This window comes from Scyliorhinus torazame, chromosome 21 (genome assembly GCF_047496885.1).
Source record: "Scyliorhinus torazame isolate Kashiwa2021f chromosome 21, sScyTor2.1, whole genome shotgun sequence".
Taxonomy (NCBI): Eukaryota; Metazoa; Chordata; class Chondrichthyes; order Carcharhiniformes; family Scyliorhinidae; genus Scyliorhinus; species Scyliorhinus torazame.
This window is the reverse complement of record NC_092727.1, coordinates 110,639,752-110,665,194: the sequence shown is the minus strand read 5'-3', so window position 1 is coordinate 110,665,194 and position 25,443 is coordinate 110,639,752. Positions and strand designations below refer to the sequence as shown.

The window sequence follows — 25,443 nt, the reverse complement described above, 5'->3', positions numbered from 1 at the left end:
CTTTATTAACTGCTCTCTCAACCTATCCCATCACCTTTAGTGCCTTATGCATTTATACACCCAGGTCCCTCTGTTCCTGACCCTCGTTAGATTTGTACTCTTTATTTTATTCTGTCTTATTCTCTTCTTAATATTCTCATATTTCTCCACATTGAACTTCATCTGCCCCCTATCTGCCCATTCCACCAACTCAGCTATATCCTTTTGACATTCTAGACTGTCCGCCTCATGGTTTTCAATGCTTCCAAGTTTTGCACCTTCAACAAATTTTAATTTTTTTCCCCTGTACGCCAATGGTATAAATCATTAGGAAAAGCAAGGTTCCCAATACTGACCCCCAGGGAACTCCAGTACAAATATTCCTTCAGCCAAGAAACACCCATTAATCATTACTTTCTGTTTCCTGTCACTCAGCCAAATTTATTTCTGACCCTTATTCCATGAACTGTAACTTTCCTCACAGGTCTGTTGCACGGTACTGTATCAAATATATTTTGAACGTTCATGTACACCACATCAACAGCATTGACCTCATCAACCCTCTCTGTTACCTCTGTAAAAAACTCCTGTAAGTTACTTAAACATCATTTTCCATTAAGAGCTCCATGCTGGCTCTCCTTAATTGACCCATATTTGTCCATGTGACTAATGATTTTGTCCCAAATTGTCGTTTCTAGAAGGTTCCCTGCCACCAAATTTAAACTGACTGGTCTGTAGTTGCTGGGCTTAACTTTACACCATTTCTTTTTTTTCTTCTTTTTAAAAATAAATTTAGAGTGCCCAATTATTTTTTTCCAATTAAGGGGCAATTTAGCGTGGCCAATTCACCTAGCCTGCACATCTTTGGGTTGTGTGAGCAAAACTCACGCAAACACGGGGAGAATGTGCAAATTCCACATGGACAGTGACCCAGAGCCGGGATCGAACCTGGGACCTTGGCGCCGTGAGGCAGCAGGGCTAACCCACTGCACCATCATGCTGCTCACTTTACACCATTTCTTTGAACAGGGGTGCACATTTGCAGTTCCCTAGTCCTCTGGCACCACCCATGAGTCTAAGGAAGACTGAAAAAGTATGTCCACTGCCTCTGCAGTTTCCACTCTCACTGATCTCTCAGTGTCCGTAGATATATCTCATCTGGTCCCGGTGCCTTATCCACTTTAAGAACAGACAGCCTATCCAATACCTCCTTCTTATTAATTTTAAACCCTTCTAGTGACTCTTATTTCACCATCGCCTGAGTAACACCTTCTTCCTTATTAAAGAATAGGTGCGAAGTATTAATTTAATACTTCAGACATAAGCCCAATGCCTCCATGTGTTAATCCCCTTTTAGGTCCCTAGTCGGCCCTCCGTTTACTATTTATATACCGAGAGAAGACTTTGGGATTCCCTTTCTGTTAGCTGCCAGTTTCTTTTCATACTCCCTCTTCACTTTTGTTTTAATAAATTTAGAGACCCAATTCATTTTTTCCAATTAACGGACAATTTAGCGTGGCCAATCTTTGGGTTGTGGGGGCAAAACCCACACAAACACAGGGAGAATGTGCAAACTCCACACGAACAGTGACCCAGAGCCGGGATCGAACCTGCGACCTCAACGCTGTGAGACAGCAATGCTAACCAGCGCACCATCCTGCTGCCCTCCCCTCTTCACTTTTATTTGCTCTTCTCATTCCCCTCTGTGCTTTCTGTATTCAGCCGGGTTTAGACCATAAGACATAGGAGCAGAATTAGGCCATTCGGCCCACCGGGTCTGCTCCGCCATTCTATCATGGCTAATATTGTTCTCATCCCCATTCTCCTGCCTTTTCCCCATTACCCCTGATCCCCTTATTAATCAAGAATCTATCTATCTCTGTCTTGAAGAAACTCAGTGATTTGGCCTCCACAGCCTTCTGCGGCAAAGAGTTCCACAGATTCACCACCCTTTGGCTGAGGGTATTCCTCCTCATCTCAATTTTAAAGGATCGTCCCTTTAGTCTGAGATTGTGCCCTCTGGTTCTAGCTTTTCCTACTAGTAGAAACGTCCTCTCCACGTCCAGTCTATCCAGACCTCACAGTATCCTGTAAGTTTCAATAAGATGCCCCATCATCCTTCTGAACTCCAACGATTACAAACCCAGAGTCCTCAACTGTTCCTCATACGATAAGCTCTTCATTCCAGGGATCATTCTTGTGACCCTCCTCGGGACCCTTTCCGTGGCTAGCATATCCTTCCTCAGATACAGGGCCCAAAACTGCTCACATTACTCCAAATCAGGTCTCACCAGAGCCTTGTACAATCTCAGAAGCACATCCCTGCTCTTGTACTCCAGCCCTCACGACAGGAATGCTAACATTGCATTTGCCTTCCTAACGGCCGACTGACCTGCAAGCTAACCTTAGGAGAATCTTGAACAAGGACTCCCAAGTCCCTTTGTGCTTCTGATTTCCTAAGTATTTCCCCATTTAGAAAATAGTCTATGCCTCCATTCCTCCTTCCAAATCGCATTACATCACACTTTTCCACATTGTATTCCATCTGCCACTTCTTTGCCCACTCTCCTAGCCTGTCCAGGTCCTTCTGCAGCTTCCTGCTTCCTCAATATACCTGTCCCTCTATATATCTTTGTATCATCTGCAAACTTAGCAACAGTACCTTTAATTCCTTCTTCTAAACGGTTAATGTATATTGTGAAAAGTTGTGGTCCCAGTACTTATCCCTGAGGCACACCACTAGTCACCGGCTGCCATCCTTAAAAACATGCCTTTATCCCTCTCTCTGCCTTCTGTCAGTCAGCCAATCCTTTATCCATGCCAAGATTTTACCCTCAACACGATGGGCTCTTAACTTATTTAACAGTCTCCTATGCGGCACCTTGTCAAAAGCCTTCTGGAAATCTAAATAAATCACGTCCACTGGTTGTCCTTTGTCCAACTGCCTTGTTATCTCCTCAAAGAACACATTCGTCAGACATGACCTCCCCTTGACAAAACCGTGCTGACTCAGTGCTATGTTATCATGCACTTCCAAGTACTCCGCGATCTCATCTTTAATAAAGGACTCTAAAATCTTGCCAATGACCGAGGTCAGGCTAACCGGCCTATAATTTCCCGTCTTCTGTCTCCCTCCCTTCTTAAATAGCGGTGTTACATTAGCCACCTTCCAGTCCTCTACCTGACACCTGCCAAAAACACTTCTTTATCTTAATTTCTCCTTCCTTTGTCATCCAAGGCGCTCTGGATTTGTTGAGGGAATATATTTTGACTTTGCCCAAACCATCACTTCTGTAGTGATCTGTATATGTGCATGTACACAAGGGGTTAATGTGTAATCAGTAGCACCACATGATCACTAGAGGGCCAGACCAACAGGGGTTTAAAAGGCACCAGATTGGGTCTCTGGTTCTCTCACGGGTGCACTGTGACCAGGGCAATAGCAGAGTAGTTCAGATGGCTAGTGGAGTTACGTATAGTTACTGTAGTTAGATCTTGTTAACCTTATCACTCGTATCAAAGTTAAAGTAAAGAACTCATGCAGTTATTGTTATAGTTACTCAATAAACCTTTTGTTACTACTGGATGAGTTTGAGTCTTCTTCATCGAGATTCAGAAGACCTCTTCATTAGCCAAGGATTGAGTAGCACATGTTACCTACCACACAGGTAACAAAACATGGTACCAGGCGTGTTGGCTTTAACAGAACTAGGTAGATTAGGTTAGACAAACAGAGAAGAAAATTCAGACCGGATATTCGACTGTGGAAGACTTCGGAGCAAATGGATCCTCGACGACTAGCTATGGGACTCACTGGACCTCTAGGGCAGCTGGAAACAACCTGTAATTTAAGTTATAACTGGAAAAGATTTGAACAGATATTCCAAATATTTATCGCAGCTAATGATTTAAGCAATCTCTGATGCAACAAAAATAGCTCTACTCTCAATAGGAGGGCATGAAGCTGGAGAAATCTATAATTGCTTTAATTACTTAGAAGGTGAAGACAACACCAAAATAGAAGTAATACTCAAAAAATGTAAGTTTAACACTGTAAGAGTCAGTCTGGAGAGATGCTGGAAAGATTTAACTCTTGTCATAACTGCCAGAGAAACCGAGATCCCATCACTGATTTTATCACAAATCTCAAGTTAATACAACAAGGCTGTGATTATGCTGATTTCAGAGGCACTATGATAATGGATCAATTAATTTCTAGACTATCTGACAAAAATTTGAAGAACGTTCACACGATAAGTATCTAACACTAGAAACTGCTATACCAAAATGCCTTGCTTATGAACAAAAACAAAATCAATACTGTGAGTCTTTATAAACACAGAATCAGTATCTAGAAAATAAAATCGGTAAAAATGACGCGAACACTCACCACGAGGCAAAGGCAGGATCTCACTCAATGCAAATTCGCTTTTTGATTGGCCGCCATCTTGAGCGAGAGCGTTCCGGCCAGTACGCACATGCACACTTCTCAAAAGCAAGGAAAACAGCAAAATACACTCGAGAAGCCACGCATGCGCAGTTGCGAAGAGAGCGCACAGTAAAGGAAACTCGAATTGCGCATTCGCAATCAATTCCTACGCAGGATGTCACAAGCGTCATGATGTCAGAGGATCCGGACCATGCCCACTTAAAATGGAAATGCACGAAAGTGAACAAAAATACATTTAAAGCTGCAAAACCAAATTGTCTTACATCAAAAGACAGAACAATGCCAGAACTTACACCAGCAGTTAAAAATAACCTCCACAGCACCCTGGCACAAGCAGTTTGCACCACCCAAAGAGGAGAGCACAGTGATTTGTTCATTGAAGAATATTACTCAGAAGATGATTTCTTCATTGGACATTGAAAGAACAATGACAAATCCGAAACAAAAAGAGATAATTTGTTCATTGAAGACTACTGCTCAGAAATGGATGAGCAATTCTGAATTGATGATCATTGCATCAGCAACACGGTTGAAACGATCAACACGACTCTTCTCATGGTAGATGAATCCAATACCGTGATGCCATGGCAGATCGTCGATACATTGGATGACAGCAATCCCCAAGAAGAAGACAGAGAGAGCACAGATCGATTCTACAGCGAGAACACTGCATGACTCCACACAGAGAGCGATGACAGACTCCACAGAGCGATGAAAGACTCCACATTAGAGTGATGAAAGACTCCACAGAGAGAGTGACACAAGCCTCCACAAAGAGAGCATCGCAAGCCTCCACAGACAGCTTGGTGGCAGACTCAAAAATGGAAGCAAGCAAACACTCCATAGCGAACGCCATGCAGGAACAAGACTATGAAGGTCTATCCACCTTATCTGCGCAACCAGCAGCAGACTATGAAAGTCTACCAAGCTCAGGTGAACAACAAAAAGATAATGACAGTCTACCCAGCTTATTTGAGCCACCAGAACCCAGCTCATTTAACCAACAAGAAGAGACTGAATGTCTACCCACTGTATGTGAGACCAGTGACGAAGAAATCACAATTCCCATACAGGATATGCAGGATCACAGCGAGACTGACAGATCTCAGCTCGTCTGCACAGAAGCACTCAACAATCAGAGGAGGGCTACTCATGAGTGCAGAGAGACCATGTCAATTGAAATCTTGAAGATTTTGACTCCAGAAGAGGAGCACCAAGAAACCAAAGGTGATTCAAATGAACCAGAAATAACTCCAGAAGAGGAGCACAAAGAAATGATGATTCAAGTGAACCAGAAATGACTCTAGGAGTACCAAGGAAGCAAAGAAGAGGAATCAAACCCACCACAAATGACTGATGTCACTAACATCAATGCAACATCAGATCATTCTCACAATTCTCAAGAAGAAACGCTCAATGTAACAGATACCACAAAGGACACTGACACCAATAACTGTGACAATGGCTCAAACCATCCACACGGAACACTCATTGAGCGCAACAAGAATGACAAACACCGCAAGACGCACAGCAGAAACAAGAACAACAACAGCAACAACAAAAACAACATGCAACGCAACAAGAACAACAAAGACAATAAGAAGCATAACAGAAACAACAAGCACAAGAAAAACGACAAGAACAGCGACGAAAACAACAAAAACAGAAACAAGCATGACAAGATAAACAACAGCGAAAACAAAAACAGAAACAACAAGCACGACAAAAACAACAAGAACGACAACAACAAGAACGATAATGAAAACAACAAACACAGAAACGACAGAAACAACAACAATGAAACAATGACCTGTACAACATGGTACAACTCTGCACATGAAGGACAATGCCACAGCACACTGCAAAACAATGACAAGGCTACAAACATGCCAAGGCGTGACAAAGAATCTCACAAATTCACATCTGCTCCAGAACAAGCAAGCACGCCAGCTTTCAAGGCAGATGACACACTGGATCAATACCGCAAGCACAGGAAAAAGTCCAGGTCAGACGACAAAGATGACATACAGAATCAATACCGCAAGCACAGAAGAAAGTACAGGTCAGACAATGGTGTAACACAGAATCGCTACCACAAGTATAGAAAATAAAAGAAAGTCTAAACCATACAACAAAGTGATTCAACCATTCAAACACATCATGATAACTTGATGGTCACTTAAACACAAGAACACTGACGACGTTCACAAAGAAATAACGACATCAACATCACCACTTCAACAACAGAAGACGAAAGCAACTCAACCGAACAAATTCATAAAGTTTGGACACACAAATGTTTTTATTAACATTGGACTCATAAATATTAATTGGCTTTGTATAATCATCAAGATCATCACAACTTGTCCATAACATCATTTGTCTACCTATTTCACGCAAGCGAAAAAACCTTAGAGACTAAATGTATTCACATTTGACGGACTAACTTATTGATTTTATGTAATGCATTTGTAAACTGCATCCATTATGTTTGATCAATTTTCTTTACTACATCCAGAAAATATGTAACGTGAAAAAAGGGGGATGTAGTGATCTCTATATGTGCATGTACACAAGGGGTTAATGTGTAATCAGTAGCACCACATGATCACTAGAGGGCCGGACCAACAGGGGTATAAAAGGCAAGCAGATTGGGTCTCTGGCTCTCCAGGGGGTGCACTGTGACCAGGGTAATAGCAGAGTAGTTCAGATGGCTAGTGGAGTTACTTATAGTTTCTGTAGTTAGATCTTGTTAACCTTATCACTAGCGGTCCTGAGATGGGCTAAAAAGGTGCGGAGTAGCAGATGGGAGAATGCAGTGGTACGGGTGTACCAGGATTGGAGTGCGGAGGTGGCGAGAAGGAGGGCGAGCTTTAACCGAGCCAAAGAGGTGTTGCATAAAAGGAAGGTGAAGTTCGGGATGCTGCAGCCGGCAAGACTATGGGTCACGTATCAGGAGAGACACCATTATTTCGAGACGGCGGAGGAAGCATGGACCTTTATCAAAGAGGAGAAATTGGATCGGAACTGAGGGACTGATGCTGCAGGAAATGTTATTGTTAATGTTATGGTTGAAATTAATTGAGAAGTAAATTGGGAAGGGGGGAGGCATTGGGAAATGTGGGCGCCGGTGAGGGGGGAAAGACGAGACACAGTTGGAGAATGGGGAAGGAGAGGGGGAGGGGAAAGGGATCTGCGCCATAAGAGGCGGGTCAGGTAAAGGGATGTTCCCGCTCCAGAAAGAATATGGCGGGAAGACAGGCGCAAGGCGGATGGGAGTTCCCCACACGGGGGGGTCGAGCAGTGAGCAGGAGTTGCCAGGGTCAGTTGAAGTCAGCTGACTTACGGAAGTAATATGGGGGGAGCAATCACGCTAGAAAGAGATCTGGGGGGGGGGGGGGGGGACAACTGGGTTGCTACTGCGGAAATCCAAAAGGAAATGGCTAAAGAGTGGGTGGACGGGGATGGTATGCGACGCTGGGGGAGCGAGTGGGAGAGCGGAGGCAGGATATGGGACTGGCCTAGAGAAGGTAATGGCTAGTCGATGCGGGAGGGGGGCAGGTAGCCCCCTAGTGAGGCTGATCACTTGGAACGTGAGAGGCCTGAACGGACCGATAAAAAGGGCCCGAGTGCTCGCGCATTTGAAAGGACTAAGGGCAGACATGGTTATGCTCCAAGAGACGCACCTAAAGGTGGCGGACCAAGTTAGGTTAAGGAAAGGATGGGTGGGACAGGTGTTCCACTCAGGACTAGACGCAAAGAACAGAAGGGTGGCCATTTTGGTGGGGAAACGGGTAGCATTTGAAGCAAAGAACATCGTAGCAGATAGCGGAGGTAGATATGTAATGGTGAGTGGCAGGCTGGAGGGAATGGAGGTCGTGTTGGTTAATGTGTATGCCCCAAACTGGGACGATGCGGGATTTATGAGACGGATGCTGGGGCGTATACCGGACCTGGAGGTAGGAAACTTGATTTTAGGAGGGGACTTTAATACTGTGCTGGACCCGGGGCTAGATAGATCCAGCTCAAGGACCGGAAGAAGGCCGGCAGCGGCCAAGGTACTTAAGGGGTTTATGGACCAAATGGGGGGAGTGGATCCATGGCAATTTCTTAGACCTAGGGCTAGGGAGTTCTCCTTCTTCTCCCATGTCCATAAAGTGTACTCCCGGATAGATTTTTTTGTTTTGGGAAGGTCGTTGATCTCGAGGGTGGAAGAAGCTGAGTATTCAGCCATAGCGGTTTCGGACCATGCCCCACATTGGGTGGACCTGGAATTAGGAGAGGAAAGGGAGCAGAGAGCACTCTGGTGATTAGATGTGGGATTGATGGCGGATGAGGGAGTGTGTGCAAGAGTACGGGGGTGTATTGAGAGATACCTGGAGGTCAATGACGACGGCGAGGTCCCTGTGGGAGTGGTATGGGAAGCACTAAAAGCGGTGGTCAGAGGAGAGCTGATCTCCATTGGGGCTCACAGAAGGAAAACAGAAGCCAAGGAAAGGGAAAGATTACTGGGGCAGATTTTAAGGGTGGACAGGGAATTTGCAGAGACCCCGGAGGCGGGACTGTACAGGGAGAGGAGACGACTCCAGATGGAGTTTGACCTTCTGACTACCAGAAAGGCGGAGGTACTGTGGAGGAAGACACAGGGGAGGAGGTATGAATATGGGGAAAAGGCTAGTCGCCTGTTGGCTCATCAATTGCGAAAAAGGACAGCAGCGAGGGAGATAGGAGAATTAGAGACGAAAAGGGAGACACGGTGCGAAGAGCAGGAAAGATAATTGAGGTGTTCAAGACCTTCTATGAGGGACTGTACAGGTCTCAACCCCCAGAGGGAGAGGAGGGGATGCGGCAGTTCCTGGACCAATTGAGGTTCCCGAAAGTGGAGGACCAGGAGGTGGCAGGCCTGGGGGCACCGATTGGGGTGGACGAGGTTATTAAGGGACTGGGAAGCATGCAAGCAGGGAAGGCTCCGGGACCAGACGGGTTCCCGGTGGAATATTACAGAAAATATGTGGACTTGTTGGCCCCGTTGATGGTGAGGACGTTCAATGAGGCCAGGGAAGGAGGGACTTTACCCCCGACGATGTCGGAGGTGACGATATCGCTAATTTTGAAGAGGGATAAAGATCCGTTGCAGTGCGGGTCCTATAGACCTATTTCATTATTGAACGTGGACGCCAAATTGTTGGCAAAGGTACTGGCATTGAGGATAGAGGACTGTGTCCAGGGGGTGGTGCACGAAAACCAGACAGGGTTCGTAAAAGGGAGACAACTGAATGTTAACGTGCGACGACTATTAGGGGTGATAATGATGCCCCCAGTGGAGGGGGAGGCAGAGATAGTGGCGGCAATGGATGCAGAGAAGGCATTTGGTAGGGTGGAGTGGGAGTATCTATGGGAAGTGTTAAGGAGGTTTGGGTTTGGGAACAGATTTATTAGCTGGGTTAAACTTCTTTCTGGGGCTCCAACGGCAAGTGAAGTTACGGGTCGACAAAGATCGGAGTATTTCCGACTATATAGGGGAACAAGACAGGGATGCCCGCTGTCTCCATTGTTGTTCGCGTTGGCAATTGAACCTCTGGCCATGGCGTTGAGAGACTCCAAGAAATGGAGAGGGGTGATTAGAGAGGGAGAAGAACACCGAGTCTCGTTATACGCAGATGACCTATTGTTATACGTGTCGGACCCAGCGGGGGGGATGATAGAGGTTATGCGAGTGTTGAGGGAGTTTGGGGATTTCTCGGGGTATAGGCTAAACATGGGGAAGAGTGAATTATTTGTGATACATCCAGGGGACCAGAGTAGAGAGATAGAAGGCCTGCCTCTAAGGAAAGTGGAAAGAATTTCCGTTGCTCCCGACACAGGGGATTCAGGACAGAGTGCTTTCAGGGGTGTGGGTCGGAGAGGGCAAGGTGTCAGAGATATACCGAGAGATGAGGGAAGAGGGGGAGGAGTCGGTGGGCGAACTAAAAGTAAAGTGGGAAGAAGAATTAGGGGAGGAGATAGAGGAGGGGATGTGGCCTGACGCCCTAAGCAGGGTAAATTCCTCTTCCTCATGCGCCAGGCTTAGCCTGATTCAATTTAAGGTGCTACATAGAGCACACATAACGGGAGCAAGATTGAGCAGGTTCTTTGGAGTGGAGGACAAATGTGGGAGGTGTGGCGGGATCCCGGCAAACCACGCACATATGTTTTGGGCGTGCCCGGCACTGGAAGGGTATTGGAAGGGAGTGACGGGAGTGATTTTGAAAGTGGTGAAGGCCCGGGTCAAACCAGGCTGAGGGTTAGCTCTATTTGGAGTTGCGGAAGAGCCGGGAGTGCAGGAGGCGAAAGAGGCCAACGTTGTGGCCTTTGCATCCCTAGTAGCCCGGCGCATGATCCTACTCATGTGGAAGGAGGTGAAACCCCCCGGACTGGAGGCCTGGGTAAATGATATGGCGGGGTTCATTAAACTGGAGCAGATAAAGTTTGCCCTGAGAGGACCGGCTCAAGGGTTCACCAGGCGGTGGCAGCCATTTCTCGACTACCTAGGGGAATGTTAGAGGGAAGACAGATGACCAGCAGCAGCAACCCAGGGGGGAGGGGGGGGGTGGAGGGGGGAGCGGGGGGGGGGGGGGAGGGGGGGGTTTAGTTTAGTTTATGTCAAAAGTTTATGGGGTTTAGTTATTTGCGTATTGTTAAAAATTTCTTTACTGTTACGTTTGCTTTGTAAGAAGAAAAAAATTGTTGTTCGGAAAATTTTTTCAATAAAATATATATTTTTTTAAAAACCTTATCACTAGCATCAAAGTTAAAGTAAAGAACTCATGCAATTATTGTTATAGTTACCCAATAAACCTTTTGTTACTACTGGATGAGTTTGAGTCTTCTTCATCGAGATTCATAAGACCTCTTCAATAGCCAAGGATTTTGGGCAGCCGGGGCAGCGATCGGGCGGGCCAGATGAAGCGGCGTGGAGCCAATCGGGGGGACCTTCTTTCTTGTCGTTGGTCTGCAGTCCGAGTCCACCATGGCGCTCGGCGCGGCCACAGGAGGCTGCCACCGTGGATCCCTGCTAGCCCCCTGCAGGGAAGTGAATTGCTCTCTATTTTGTTCAGGAAAGTCTGGAGTAAAACGCCAGAGTTTTTCCGCCGGTGTGGGGACATAGCCCCATTTTTGGAGAATCCAGCCCCAGATCTAATTAACCAGATTAATAAAGGTCCAGAGATCTTTTTTATGTGTAGCAATACTTTTAAACAAATGGAGAAACAAATGAGGTGAAGCAACAAGGTGAGTTTAGGAAAATAGTCTCCCCCATCTTAGTGTTTAAATTCAAATCGTGACACACATTCAGATATGATACCCTTAATTATGAGAGTTTTGGTAATAGTTGGTGTTGTGGATTCCCTGTCACAAAGGAAGGGGAAGGATAACTTGTCAAACCAGTCCTGCACTCCCAGCACAAGAATTTACACCTTTTGTTGCTTAACTGCAACACGAGATTCAGGTTAGAGAGGAGGAGGAGAGGCAATTCAGAATTTGAGCGGAATGAGAATATATATCAAACAAGGCGTCCACCCGTTGAACCTGTGTACGAGAATAAAAAGACACAGGAGTAATGCCTTTATTGCTCCAATAATGTAACAATGATCATCACTTTTAAGGACTTGTCGTAGTCATAGAATCATAGAGTTTTACAGCACAAAAAGAGGTAATCGAGCACCTATCTATTCTAATCCTAGTTTCCAGAGATTGGTCCATAGTCTTGTAAACCAATAATAATCATTATTGTCACAAGTAGGCTTACATTAACACTGCAATGAAGTTACTGTGAAAAGCCCCTAGTCACCACATCCCTGTTCGGGTACACAGAGGGAGAATTCAGAATGTCCAAATTACCTAACAGCACGTCTTTTGGGACTTCTGGGCTGAAACCAGAGCACCCGGAGGAAACCCACGCATGCACGGTGAGAACATACAAACTCCGCACAGACAGTGACCCAAGCCGGGAATCAAACCTGGGACCCTGGCGCTGTGAAGTGACCGTGCTAACCATTATGCTACCATGCCACATTTGCATTGCAATGGGGGAAAAAGAATCCCCACCTGTAAAAGGGAATTGGGAGGTACACCTACATTCACCATAGCAACAGAGTGCTACTCCTTCACAGCCTTTCCAATTAAGACTTTGATCTCAAAGTTACATGAGGCTTAAACGAGGCATCACTTCTTTTTTTAAAAGAATGATTACGCTCAGTTATTTCACAGATCCATTTTATTTTTAAATTGAATCATGTTCTCTTCTTCAGGCAGTGACTCACACTGGGGCACAGGCCCAAAGGGCCCTTCTTCATCTGGAAGCGTATGTGTAGGCAGGCTATGCGACTGGCGTGGGAGTTAAAACTGTCAGCCAGCAGCAACTTCAAGATGCTGGCTGGTGTCAGTGGCTCTGCTGGCCGGTTTGAATCAATTCCCCAACAGATAATATTCTGACTGACACGCCAGGAGAGATTGTAATCGCTTTACTTCTTAATTTATAACTGAGTTACCAAAAATAAAAAATGGAAGCTAAAAGATTTTGAAGTTTATTGAAAGCATTTCTTTTAACATACAGAGGTAGTGTCTGGCATCAGCCATTGAGCAAAATGTCTCACCTCCCCTGGAATATTTTGTAACTATACGGTGCTGAGCAATTAAGCAACAGGATTTTATGCAGAGTTTTTCAAAGTTTTAATTTATAAAATGTAGAAAACTTAAGGAGTCCTTTAGGCAAATAAAAGCAAGCGTCTATACCAGTCTCTCCAGGGGTGATCTGGCTGCTCGGCCAAGTGGCCTGGACATTCTCAAATAGCTCAGCCAGCCAGCAGCTGTCTGCCACTGTGAACTGACGTGATTTCTATAATTAGCTCTGTGTGATCCTGGCAGATGTAACATTTTCCTTGGGCCATATTATTGTTAAAAATACATACATGAGTCCCACCATACTCCCAACTCCTGTACTTCATACAACTGCATTTGGTTACTTAATTCAAGGTATGCTGCAGTAATAAAGTATAGATATATGTGTACGACCTGCAATCTTTCACCAACTCGGGCTAAAATTACTATAATTAAGCTCACAATGAACCAACCAACGTCACATCTTCTTGAATAATCTTGCAAATGCTGCTGGGTTGGTCCACATATAAAATGAGTCAACTAGCCTCAGGCACAATCTTTCTCTTAGAACTACAAAATAGGATAGAACCATAGGATCCCTACAGTGCAGAAGGAGGCCATTCGGCCCATTAAGTCTACACCGACCCTCTGAAAGAGCACCCTACTTAGGCCCACTCCCCCACCCTATCCCCGTAATCCAACCTAACCAGCACATTTTTGGACACTAAGGGGCAATTTAGTATGGCCAATCCACCCAACCTGCACATCTTTGATCAGTGGGAGGAAACGGAGCACCCGGAGGAACCCTACGTAGACACGGGGAGAACGTGGAAACTCCACAAAGCCAGTCACCCAGGCCGGAAATGAACCCGGGCCTCTGGCGCTTTGAGGCAGCAGTGCTAACCACTGTGCCACTGTCACCCAGTTTCATCTCAGCAAACCATGGCAGAATGATTTCTAGGTACAAGCCATCAGTTTTTCAGAGATTTTACCAGCCTGGAGTTAGGGAGCTGTGTTTCTGTCCTTTTGAACATTGTTTCCTCCACTTGCCGAATTAACTAACTTCAGCCTGACATTACCCTGAGCATCAGCAGGCACTTTGATTGCTTCGGCTGATGGATGGGGAAACACGCTGTGAAAGCCGCCTGCTAAATGAAGGGTGGGAAACACATTCCTGCAATCCCATATCCAGTAAGCCCCGGCAGGAACCAGGAGTCGCTGAGTGAAAGCCATAAGCACTTTCTGACAGGGTGCGAGGAACAGAATTCAGGTCACCAAAGGACACAGGCACAGACGTCAGCACAGCACCATAGAATCATAGAACGTACAGTGCAGAAGGAGGCCATTCAGCCCAACGAGCTGACACCGGCCCCTGAAAGAGCACCCTACCTAAGCCCACACCTCCTCCCGATCCCTGTAGCCCAGCTACCCCATCTAAGTTTTGGACACTATGACAAATCCACTTGACCTGCACATCTTTGAACTGTAGGAGTAAACCGGAGCACTGACTGATATCATTTAGAATCATGAAACAAGAACAGAGAATGCTGGAAGAACTCAGCAGGTCTGACAGCATCTGTATGGCGAGAAAACTGAGTTAACATTTCGAGTCCATACGACTCTTCAGCAGAAGACAGAGCGAAATGTCTTGGATATTAAACTGTAGCTGCGAGATTCCCAGCACTCACTTTCATTTTACGTAACATGGTGCAAAATGTGAAGAGATCCAGGAAAATGGGAAAAGATAAAGGAAATAAAAGTAAAAGTGTGGTACCCTCAATAACGACGCTTAGAGTGTTAAAGGTAAAGAAGGCTTTAATAAGCTAAGAACTACTCTGGTGCCGAGACGTGTGCTAACAGAGGCGCCGCACACAAGGTGGCCCCTTATATACGGCTCCCAGATGGGCGGAGCCGGAGGCGGAGTCCCCCAGGGTTTCAAGCCCGGTCTTAAAGGGGACATCACCTTACATGATGACAAGGGTACAGTGTTACAGTAACCGTTCATCACATGCACCCCCTGTTTAAAAAAAAAGAGTCCGGCGGGGGTGACGTGCCATCATAAGTCCATTCGTCTCGGTGGCCAGATTATCCTCATCGACCTCCTCAGCTCGGGCGGTGGTGCGGCGGACACGGACGCCTTGGTTGAGGGTACGTCCGGGAGCACGGCGGTCGGAGCCTTGGTCCGGGTCGGGGCAGGGGAACGGGGCGCAGGGAGAATAGGTGGGGCTGGGCATAGCGGTGCCGGCACCGGCGGGGTGTGTAGAGGGGGCGCTAGGGGGCGCGCGCGGTAGGTGCTCACCAACGGGGAGTGGGGCCTGGAGGGTGTGTGTTGTAGGGGGTGCCAGGTCCTGCAGGGAAGCGGTGCGGGAAGGGGCGTCTGTAGTGGTGGATCCAGCGGGTGCCAGGTCTCGGAGGGAAACCGTATCTTGCCTGCCGTCGGGGTACTCGACGTAGGCGTAACTGGGGTTGGCGTGGAGTAATCGGACCTTCTCAACCAGGGGGTCCGTTTAATGGCTCCTCGTGTGCCTCCGGAGAAGAACAGGTCCCGGAGCCGTCAGCCAAGGTGGAAGCGAGACCCCGGAGGTAGACTTCCTGGGGAAGACAAACAATCGATTGTGAGGGGTCTCATTCGTGGCCGTGCAGAGGAGTGACCTAATGGAGTGTAGGGCATCGGGCAGGACCTCCTTCCAGAGGGTAGTTGGGAGACCTATCGACCGTAGGGCCAGAAGGACAGCCTTCCACACGGTCGCGTTCTCCCTCTCCACCTGCCCGTTTCCCCGCGGGTTATAACTGGTCGTTCTGCTCGAGGCGATGCCTTTGCTGAGCAGATACTGACGCAGTTCATCGCTCATGAATGATGTACCCCGGTCACTGTGGATATAAGCGGGGAAACCGAACAGGGTGAAGATGCTGTGCAGTGCCTTAATCACGGTGGCTGAGGTCATGTCGGGGCAGGGAATGGCGAATGGGAAGCGGGAGAACTCATCGATAACGGTGAGGAAATAGGTGAGGAAATTACGATGGTGGACGGGAGGGGCCCCTTGAAGTACACGCTCAGTCGCTCAAAGGGCCCCGAGGCCTTCACGAGCCGAACCTTGTCTGGCCGGTAGAAGTGCGGTTTGCACTGGCAGGCCCTGGTCATGGCCTTGACCTCCTTGGTTGAGTAAGGTAGGTTGCGGGACTTGATAAAGTGGACGAGCCGGGTAACCCCCGGGTGGCAGAGGTCATTGTGGCTGGCTTGCAGGCGGTCGTCCTGCGCGTTGGCGCATGTGCCGCGGGACAGGGCATCTGGGGGCTCGTTGAGCTCCCCTGGCCGATACTTGATATCGTACGTGTAGGTGGAGAGGTCGATCCTCCACCTCAAAATTTTATCGTTTTTATTTTGCCCCGTTGCGTATTATCAAACATATAGGCGACCGACCGTTGGTCGGTGACGAGGGTGAACCTCCTACCGGCTAGGTAGTGCCTCCAGTGCTGTACAGCCTCCACAATGGCTTGTGCCTCCTTCTCGACTGCAGAGTGTCGAACCTCGGAGGCGGTGAAGGTCCGGGAGAAGAACGCTACTGGTCTGCCTGCCTGATTGAGGGTAGCAGCCAGGGCGATGTCTGACGCATCGCTCTCTACCTGGAAGGGAATAGTTTCGTACACCGAGCGCATAGCGGCCTTTATGATATCGGCCTTGATGCGGTTGAAGGCCAATCGAGCCTCAGCCGAGAGGGGAAATGTGGTGGTCTTTATGAGTGGGCGGGCTTTGTCCGCATATTTGGGGACCCACTGGGCGTAGTAGGAGAAGAGCCCCAAGCACCGTTTGAGGGCCTTGAGGCTGCGGGGGAGGGGAAGTTCCTTTAGGGGGCGCATGCGGTCGGGGTCGGGACATAGAACCCCGTTTTCCACGACATAGCCGAGGATGGCTAGCCGGGTTGTGTGGAAAACGCATTTTTCCTCATTATAGGTCAGGTTAAGGGTTCGGGCGGTCTGGAGGAACTTTTCGAGGTTTGCGTTATGGTACTGCTGGTCATGGCCGCGGATGGTGACATTGTCCAAGTACGGGTATGTAGCCCGCAAACCATACTGGTCCACCATTTGATCCATCGCCCTTTGAAAGACGGAGACCCCATTTGTGACGCAGAAGGGGACCCTGAGGAAGTGGAAGAGCCGGCCGGTTGCTTCGAAGGCAGTATAGGGGCGGTCTTTTGGTTGGATGGGGAGCTGGTGGTAGGCGGATTTGAGGTCGGCCGTGGAAAATACTCGGTATTGGGCGATCCGATTGACCATTTCTGCGATGCGAGGAAGGGGGTACGCATCGAGCTGCGTGAATCGGTTTATGGTCTGGCTATAATCCACGACCATCTGTTTCTTATCCCCGGACTTTCAGTGTCGCAAGGCAGCACACCGTGAGGGGGGGCAAGGGTCCGCTGAACTTCAGTGTCAGGCTTCGGTGGCTGCACTGGAAATCCAGTCCGAGCAGCAGGGGGGCACAGAGGTGGGGAAGGATATAAAATTTGAAACGGGTGTACTTGACGCCCTGGATCGAGAGATCCTCGATACAGTACCCCTTGATTTGTACCGAGTGGGACCAGGATGCGAGGGCTATGGTTTGGGACGCGGGATGGGTGCGCAGGGAGCACGCCTTACCGTTTCTGGATGGATAAAGCTCCCCGTGCTCCCGGAGTCGAAGAGGCATGCAGTGTCGCGCCCGTTGACTTGGACCTTCATCATTGAATTTTGCAGATGTTTTGGCCGAGTTTGGTCGAGGGTGATCGCTCCCACTCGCGGGTAGTCCGGGTCCTCAGCCGAGTCGGACTCTTAAAATGGCCGCCGTCGTCGGTTGCACATGTCGGGTTGAGAAGATGCCCGCTGACAAGATGGCCGCTCCCATGATTCGCACGAGGCTGATGACGCGTCAGAAGGGGGCGTGTCGGGTCAGTGCGCAGCCGCAATGCGAAGCCTGTGGGCCTGAGAACCTGATTTTCGGGCCGGCTGTTCTTTGTTCTTCTGGCCCCTGGGCCTGGCCAGGCAGACCCTCTCAAAATGCCCCTTCTTCCTGCAGTCGCTGCAGATCGCGGAGCGGACTGGGCAGCGTGGGCGTGGGTGCTGACCCTGCTCACAGAGGTAGCACGGTGTGCCCCCATGATGAGCGGGTCACCGCATGGCGCAGGCCTGTAACATGGTTGAGTCTGAGGAAGTCCGGTGGGGGGGGGGGGGGGGGGCTTGCAGAATCCGCGGAGTACGTACACAAATTATGTCGGCCCACCTCCAGTGAGGAGACGAGCGTTAGCGTGTCCTGGAGGTCTTTTGCCCCGTTTTCGAGCTGCCACTGCCGGATGTATTCCCCCGAGCGCTGCCGGCAGGTAGAGAGCAGATGCCTGGCGTGCGCCTCGTTGATGGGTTTGACGAACCACTTGCGGAGTAGCTTGACCGCCTCTTCATAAGTCGTTGTCTTTTCGAGCATGGCGGAGATTCTGTGAGTCACCCGGGCGTGGAGTAGACGCAGCTTGCGTGGGCCCAGGATGGGAGTCTTTGAGGAGTCCAGGTAGGCCTCGAAGCATCGGAGTCAGTATTTAAAATTTTCCTTTGCCTCCGGTGTCTGTGCTTCCAGGTTGAGTTTCTCTGGTTTTAGGCCTGCGTCCACCCTGATGTAGTTTAGCTTATTAAATTGTGGTACCCTCAATAACGACACTTAGAGTGTAAACGATAAAGAAGGCTTTAATAAGCTAAGTACTAGTCTGGTGCCGTGACGTGTGCTAACAGAGGCGCCGCCCACAAGGCGGGCCCTTATAAATGGCTCCCAGATGGGCAGGGCCCCAGGGTTCCAAGCCCGGTCTTAAAGGGGACATCACCTTACATGATGGCAAGGGTACAGTGTTACAGTAACCGTTCATCACAAAAAGGATTGGCAAATATTACATCAGAAAAGGTCATTGTGTCTAGAGTATGGAAGCACCAAGCCACAGGACTCATTTCTTGATCAATTATGCTCCCAAGCTTAAAGGAATCCTCTTTCTCTGACACCTAACCATACTGCAAGGAGGATCCCTCAGATCCATGATTGTGTTTTCCAGTTGCTATACGAGTGGAGTGTGCTATTTGTTCTACCACCTTTAACTACACATACATATGTCATCAAGTCCCCCAATGCACAATTGTATGTCATTCAAATTACTGTATCAACATAACTGCATCATGATCGAACCCGGTGTTTACTTACAGAATTATTTCTGTACAGAGTTTGTTAGACAACCCAGCCTATACTTCAGTACTTTATCAGAGGCAGAGGCATTTTCAAACAAACCTTGCTCCTTCGATCGCATCCTGCCCTTGACTAACTCATGCATCAGGATGATATGGGACACAACAAAGTATGAGGAAAGGAAGGGCAATGGAGAAGCTAATAAGCCAACTATGATTAATGTTTCTGCTGTAGAGTTCTGGATGCTGCCTTTTAATCTTGGTCTGATTGCACTGTCCATATATTTCAAACTGGCTTTTCCTGATGAGTCATAATTATTGGATAAGTGCGGAGACAAAATTTGCAAACGTAAGTATTTTTTGGCCTATTTTTACCTCCAGCAGACTACCCAATATAGTAAATCTCTGCTTACAGCTAAGATAAAAATGCAATGTGTCCACAGTTTGGCTGGTCTTCAGCATTCAGCTGTTTTACCTTTACAATATCCAAAATTAAATAAAGGTACCATGAGCTCACTGCAACAATTATTAGCAACAATCATTTTCTCATGTCTTAATAAATTATTAATTTATATTAGTCATTGTTGTCCCTTCTACAGTAATAATTATCTGGGATTGGGATGGCAGGCGCATACAATATAGAAACGTGAAATTGGCTCTTTATTGTTTTATATGTTAAAATGTCAAATGTTAAAAAGGTGGCATGGTGGAATAGTGGTTAGCACTGCTGCCTCACAGCGCGAGGGACCCGGGTTCAATTCCGGCCTTGGGTGACTGTGTGGCGTTTCCACTTTCTCCTCGTGTCTGCGTGAATATCCTCTGGGTGCTCCGGTTTCCTCCCACACTTATGCAGGTTAGGTGGATTGGCCATAATTAATTGCCTCTTAGTGTCCAAAGATATGCAGGTTAGGTGGGGTTATGGGGATAGGGCGAGGGAGTGGGCCTACGTCGGGTGCTCTTTCAGAGGGGAGGTGCAGACACGATGAGCTGAATGGTATCCTTATGCACTGCAGGAATTCTGTGGCTCTACGGCTGGACAATTAAATCAGTGGCACATCTTCAACTAGCTAATGAGGATGTTAAAAGAGTGCAAGGAGCCTTAGTAGGCTTCACTCAAAAATGTCAAGGCACTATAGAGTATCAAGCAACAAGTCTACAAAATGTTAAACTTCGCAGCAAAGCAGTAGAAATCAAATTGTTGATAAAATTTTATCACAATCAGGTCAGCCCACACTTTCAATACTGTGTGTAGTTGTGGCCACACCAGGTTTAAGGTCTCACAATTTCCTGTCACCAAACAGTGTGGCGGTTTTCCAGCCTGGTCCTGCCTTTCAGGCCATTTTCTGAAGACCCTGGCTGGCGGGAACAGCTACCCAGTCACAAGTGGTGGGAATTGTCCAGTCAGAAGTTGGGTTCTCTGCTGAGGCTGAATTCCAGTTGCTGAATGAAGATGGCAGACCAGGGAGCCAGCAATCGATGCTCGGGAGTAGGGCCGGTGCAGACTTGATAGGCTGAATCCCTCCTTCTGCACTGTAGGGATTCATAGAATCATATCATAGAATTTACAGTGCACAAGGCGGCCATTCGGCCCATCGAGTTTGCAACCGCCTGTGACATTATCAGAAATGCAAAGAATTGCAAGGGTTAATGTAATGTCTAAATCAACCACAAGAGGGAGCTAGGTGCACAACTATATAAGACATTGATGCTAAGCCTTGTGGGGAGAGGTTGAGGAGAAAGCTGGAGAACAGACTGAAGGAAAGATAGTGAGTGAGAGCAGATCATAGTTAATGTAATAGTGTGGAGATTAGTAGCAGATGAGTGGAGATTATATGTTTATTATCAACTATGTATTATACAGGAGTAAGTTCGAATCCAATTAAGTAGTGTTAATAAATTTATAGCTTTGTTCAATTTAAAGCTATTTTGTGGTCTTTGCGAACACTACGCCAACCATCCTAAAATTAGCAACACAAAGAGCACCACACAGCCCTTGGAAAGAGCACCCCACTTAAGGCCACGTAACCCAATAATCAAACCCAACCTTTTGGACACTAAGGGGCAATTTAGCATGACCAATCCACCTAACCTGCACATCTTTGGACTGTGGGAGGAATCCGGAGCACCCGGAGGAAACCCACGCAGGCACGGGGAGAAAGTGCAAACCCCACACAGACAGTCACCCGAGGCTGGAATTGAACCCAAGACCCTGGAGCTGTGAGGCAGCAGTTCTAACCACTGTGCCGCTGTGCCACCCCATGGAGTTCCTTGGAGTTTAGAAGAGTGAGAGGGGATCTCGTAGAATCTAACAGAATGAAATAGGTAGATTCAGAATGAATGGAAATGTCTGCAGCTCATCTGCATACTACACCATATTGGCATTTTCAAAGCATTAATCTGGGAAATAAGGGTAAACTAGCAGCTACTATAGTAAATGGGCAGATGCAGATCACTTTATAATAGTTGGGAATAGTGTCAGTTGAAATGACCATAAATCTCCTTTGAGTACACAGTGCGGTCTAAACTCCAAAGGACCAAGGAATGGATTTGCAGGAATGAAGGAAGGTAAGAATGTCCACAACCCCCCCTTGTTTCACTATTCAATTAATTCATGACTCAACTCCATTCACCCACCTTTGTTCCATAGTTCACAATATCCTTACCTAATAAAGATCCATCAGTCTCCATCTTGAAATTTTTATTTTTTTTCTTTATTGATTTATGGGATGTAGGCATTGATGGTTAGGCCAGCATTTATTGCCCATCCGTAGTTGCCCTTGAGAAGGTGGTAGTGTGATGCCTTCTGGAACTGCTGGAGCCCCTGGGGCGTAGGTACACCCCAGAGTGCTGTTAGGGAGGGAGTTCCAGGGCTTTGACCCAGCAGCCGTAGCCTTTTGAAGAGGAAGGTTTTTTTTGTATCCTCTGCATGAAAACATGCTTTCTGATTTCACCCCTAAACTCTAGCTAACTAGCTCTAATATTATTAAGCCCTCTTGTTCTAGATTACCCTACTCAGAGGAAACATTTCTACCCTTTCAATTAAATGCCTTTATCATTCTAAAGATTTCAGTTCACTGTATCTCAACCTTTTACTTTCAGCACGAAACAAGTTTATGCAACCAATCCTCCTCATGTAACCCTTTAGGACCTTGTACCATAGGGTTTTAATTTGGGATTCCACCTGGACCTAACTGGAATTTTATTGCTCCATATCTTTAAAAATATTACATCATCAAAACTCCCAGAACCTCTGGCCATAACAATTTAAACATAAAATGTTTAATTTAAATTTAACTTAAATTAAAAGTGACAAATTCAGAACTATTTAAGGGTAGGAAACAAATTATCCAGATTCCTAACGTAGGCTTTTCCACTCTTTCAGAAAACTGCAGAACCTGTATTTACTACCTCTAACCTGTCACTGGGAGACACTACTTTATCAGACCTTACTTTGAGAAGAGACAAACAACTACTTAAAATGTCTAGAAATGTCAGAGTTCTTTTTCAGAAACGGTTTAAAATAAAGGTAACAAAAAAATACTTTGGACTGTACAATCCAGAGCCATGTTGCTGGGGTTGTTCATTGGGTTTTCTTTTGACACACCATTATCAGGCAAACATTGGACACCCTACTGCCAGGTCCTCACCCAAGGTCAACCAAGGATGGTCCTTTCTCTAGCTGTCTAGCCTCAGTGTGGCACTGAACATTGTGATTCGGTGAGTAGTAGTAGTGTAGCTGAGATTAGGAGCTCAGCACATGGAAAGGCTGTGAGTGCAACAAATGATGCCAGTCCTGTGGTGCTTTGATATTAGGGGACAATTTCACAAGTCAATATAACCCCTTCATTGCACATCCAAAAGTTGTATGAAGGATCAACCTCTGGTAGGTGCACGGTAAAATTAATTATCATTTAACTTAAAAGTTCTGTACCAGTTTTCTTACCACTTCATCTGAAGATGGTATATACAGCTGTTATCCCACCAAAGTGGGCACTCTTCAAAAGGCAGATATTAATTTTAATGGGTAGGCTATTTGATTGTGATGGATATACCAGCCAAGTTCAATCCTTTTTTAAAAAAAATCCAATTAAGGGGCAATTTAGCGTGACCAATCTACCTACCCTGCACAGAGAACATAGAACATACAGTGCAGAAGTAGGCCATTCAGCCCATCAAGTCTGCACCGACCCACTTAAGTCCTCACTTCCACCCTATCCCCGGAACCCAATAACCCCTCCTATCTTTATTTTGGTCTCTAAGGACAATTTATCATGACCAATCCACCTAACCTGCACATCTTTGGACTGTGGGAAGAAATCTGAGCACCCGGAGGAAACCCACGCAGACACGGGGAGAACGTGCAGACTCCACACAGACAGTGACCCAGCGGGGAATCGAACCTGGGATCCTGGCGCTGTGAAGCCACGGTGCTAGCCACGTGTGCTACCATGCTGCCCTTAATATTTGGGTTGTGGGGGTGAAACCCACAGAGACACGGGGAGAATGTGCAAATTCCCCACGGATCGAACCCGGGTCCTCGGCGCCGTGACGCAGCGGTGCTAACCACTGCGCCACCGTGCTGCCCAGAGCTCAATCCTACCTTCACCTCAGATTCACACTTGTACATTTTTCAGGAGGGTCACTGCCCAGTGATCAGCAGTGGGCGTCCTCGCTCCCTCAACCCGAGACCTCAGCTTAAGTTTTTATCACTCACTTGAATAAGGGCCTGACAGCTTTCAATGCAGACAAATCTGTGCTTTATTGCACACATACATTTTTTATTGCGAATATATTTCAGTGTGGCAATCGGATCTTTGCATTAGGCCCCAGGTGGGCTGTTAAAGCACCCTTACACCTGCTGCAGGAAAAGCTCCACAGAAAAGTCCAGTCCCTGACTACAGTTTCTGGGTAGCAACAGGGGCAGGATGCAAACTAAAACGTTCTGCGCAATTTGCCTCCAGTAAACATGCCTCTGTATCTCAGGGATAAACAGAAACTTGATTATCCAGTCAAAAAGGTCACTTGTATCTTTTTAGTCAATACTATTTTAAAAGAATGGCAACATCCATATATGAAATAATTGTTGCGGGATAAGGAACTAAAATCTGACAGGTTAAAAATATTGTTTGGAACACATTAGTAAATCCACTCAAGCATGATTAAAGGTATAGCCGCTCACTGCCAAGATCAGATAAACCTACAATCGATTTGCTCAGAAGAGATTTCACAACAGGCGTCTGGCTTTTGGTATGGAGCAAACTGTAATTGCTACACTTACGCATTGCCTACATAGATCCTGGAGTAAACTTCATTGCAGTGCTGGGATGGGAGGCTGTAGAAGCCGCTGTCGTTCGCCAAGAGCTCGTTGAGTTCCTCCACCATCAAGCGGTGCTCTGACATGGTCCGTGTCTGCGGCGGGTCTGAGAGACAGAGAGGAGGCAGCGGGGTGTTTAGAAATGTTGCTTCTGCTCGCTGCCGACGTTAAAGTTCCCGCATCTCCCGTTGACAGGAAAGGCAGATTGTCGGGAAGAAGGAAGGGGGGAGGGAGGAGGAAGAAAGTCTCCAGAGGCAGATCAGCTGTTGGCAGGCACACGGCAACAACACCCTTCTCCGCCAGTCGGCAGTCACCCTGGCACTCACACAGACACGGGCCTCACATACCAATCATCAGGAATGTATCCATTCCAGAGTTGGGGGGGGGGGGGGGGGGGGAATCTGCAACACTGATCACCAGACATTCTCCTCCCCACTCAATCAGTCCCTCAACAGTTGTTGCTCACTCTCCGCCCCTGCTCAAACTTTGGAGTGTGGGACACCAAGTGAAATGTTGGGGCAGACGGTGAGGACATCATATTGAAGAGGATTTATTTTATCTATGATATATGTTCTAGGGCAGCAGGTGTGTTTTTCAGCTTTTTTTCCCTCTAATACATTTAGAGTACTCAATTATATTTTTTCCCAATTAAGGGGCAATTTAACGTGGCCAATTCACCTACGCAGAACATAGAACATAGGACATTACAGCGCAGTACAGGCCCTTCGGCCCTCGATGTTGCGCCGACCTGTGAAACCACTCTAAAGCCCATCTACACTATTCCCTTATCGCCCATATGTCTATCCAATGACCATTTGAATGCCCTTAGTGTTGGCGAGTCCACAACTGTTGCAGGCAGGGCATTCCACGCCCT

General features: G+C 47.2%; 1 protein-coding gene across 2 annotated transcripts in view; it reads right to left on the bottom strand.

Annotated features, from left to right (window-relative positions):
• dusp3a (dual specificity phosphatase 3a) overlaps window positions 1–24,872 on the bottom strand; it is a 64,104-nt gene extending 39,232 nt beyond the window's left edge. The window contains exons 1-2 of one of the 2 annotated variants that reach the window (XM_072487253.1): window positions 24,534–24,663; window positions 11,258–11,995 (exon numbers count right to left, since the gene is read on the bottom strand). In XM_072487253.1, coding sequence (XP_072343354.1) covers window positions 11,258–11,313 — 56 coding nt within the window. In that variant the 5' untranslated portion in view covers window positions 11,314–11,995; window positions 24,534–24,663. Of the gene's footprint in view, window positions 1–11,257; window positions 11,996–24,533 lie in introns of both variants that reach the window. The other variant, XM_072487252.1, reaches the window with a different exon arrangement.
• Between the last annotated feature and the right edge of the window lie 571 nt (window positions 24,873–25,443).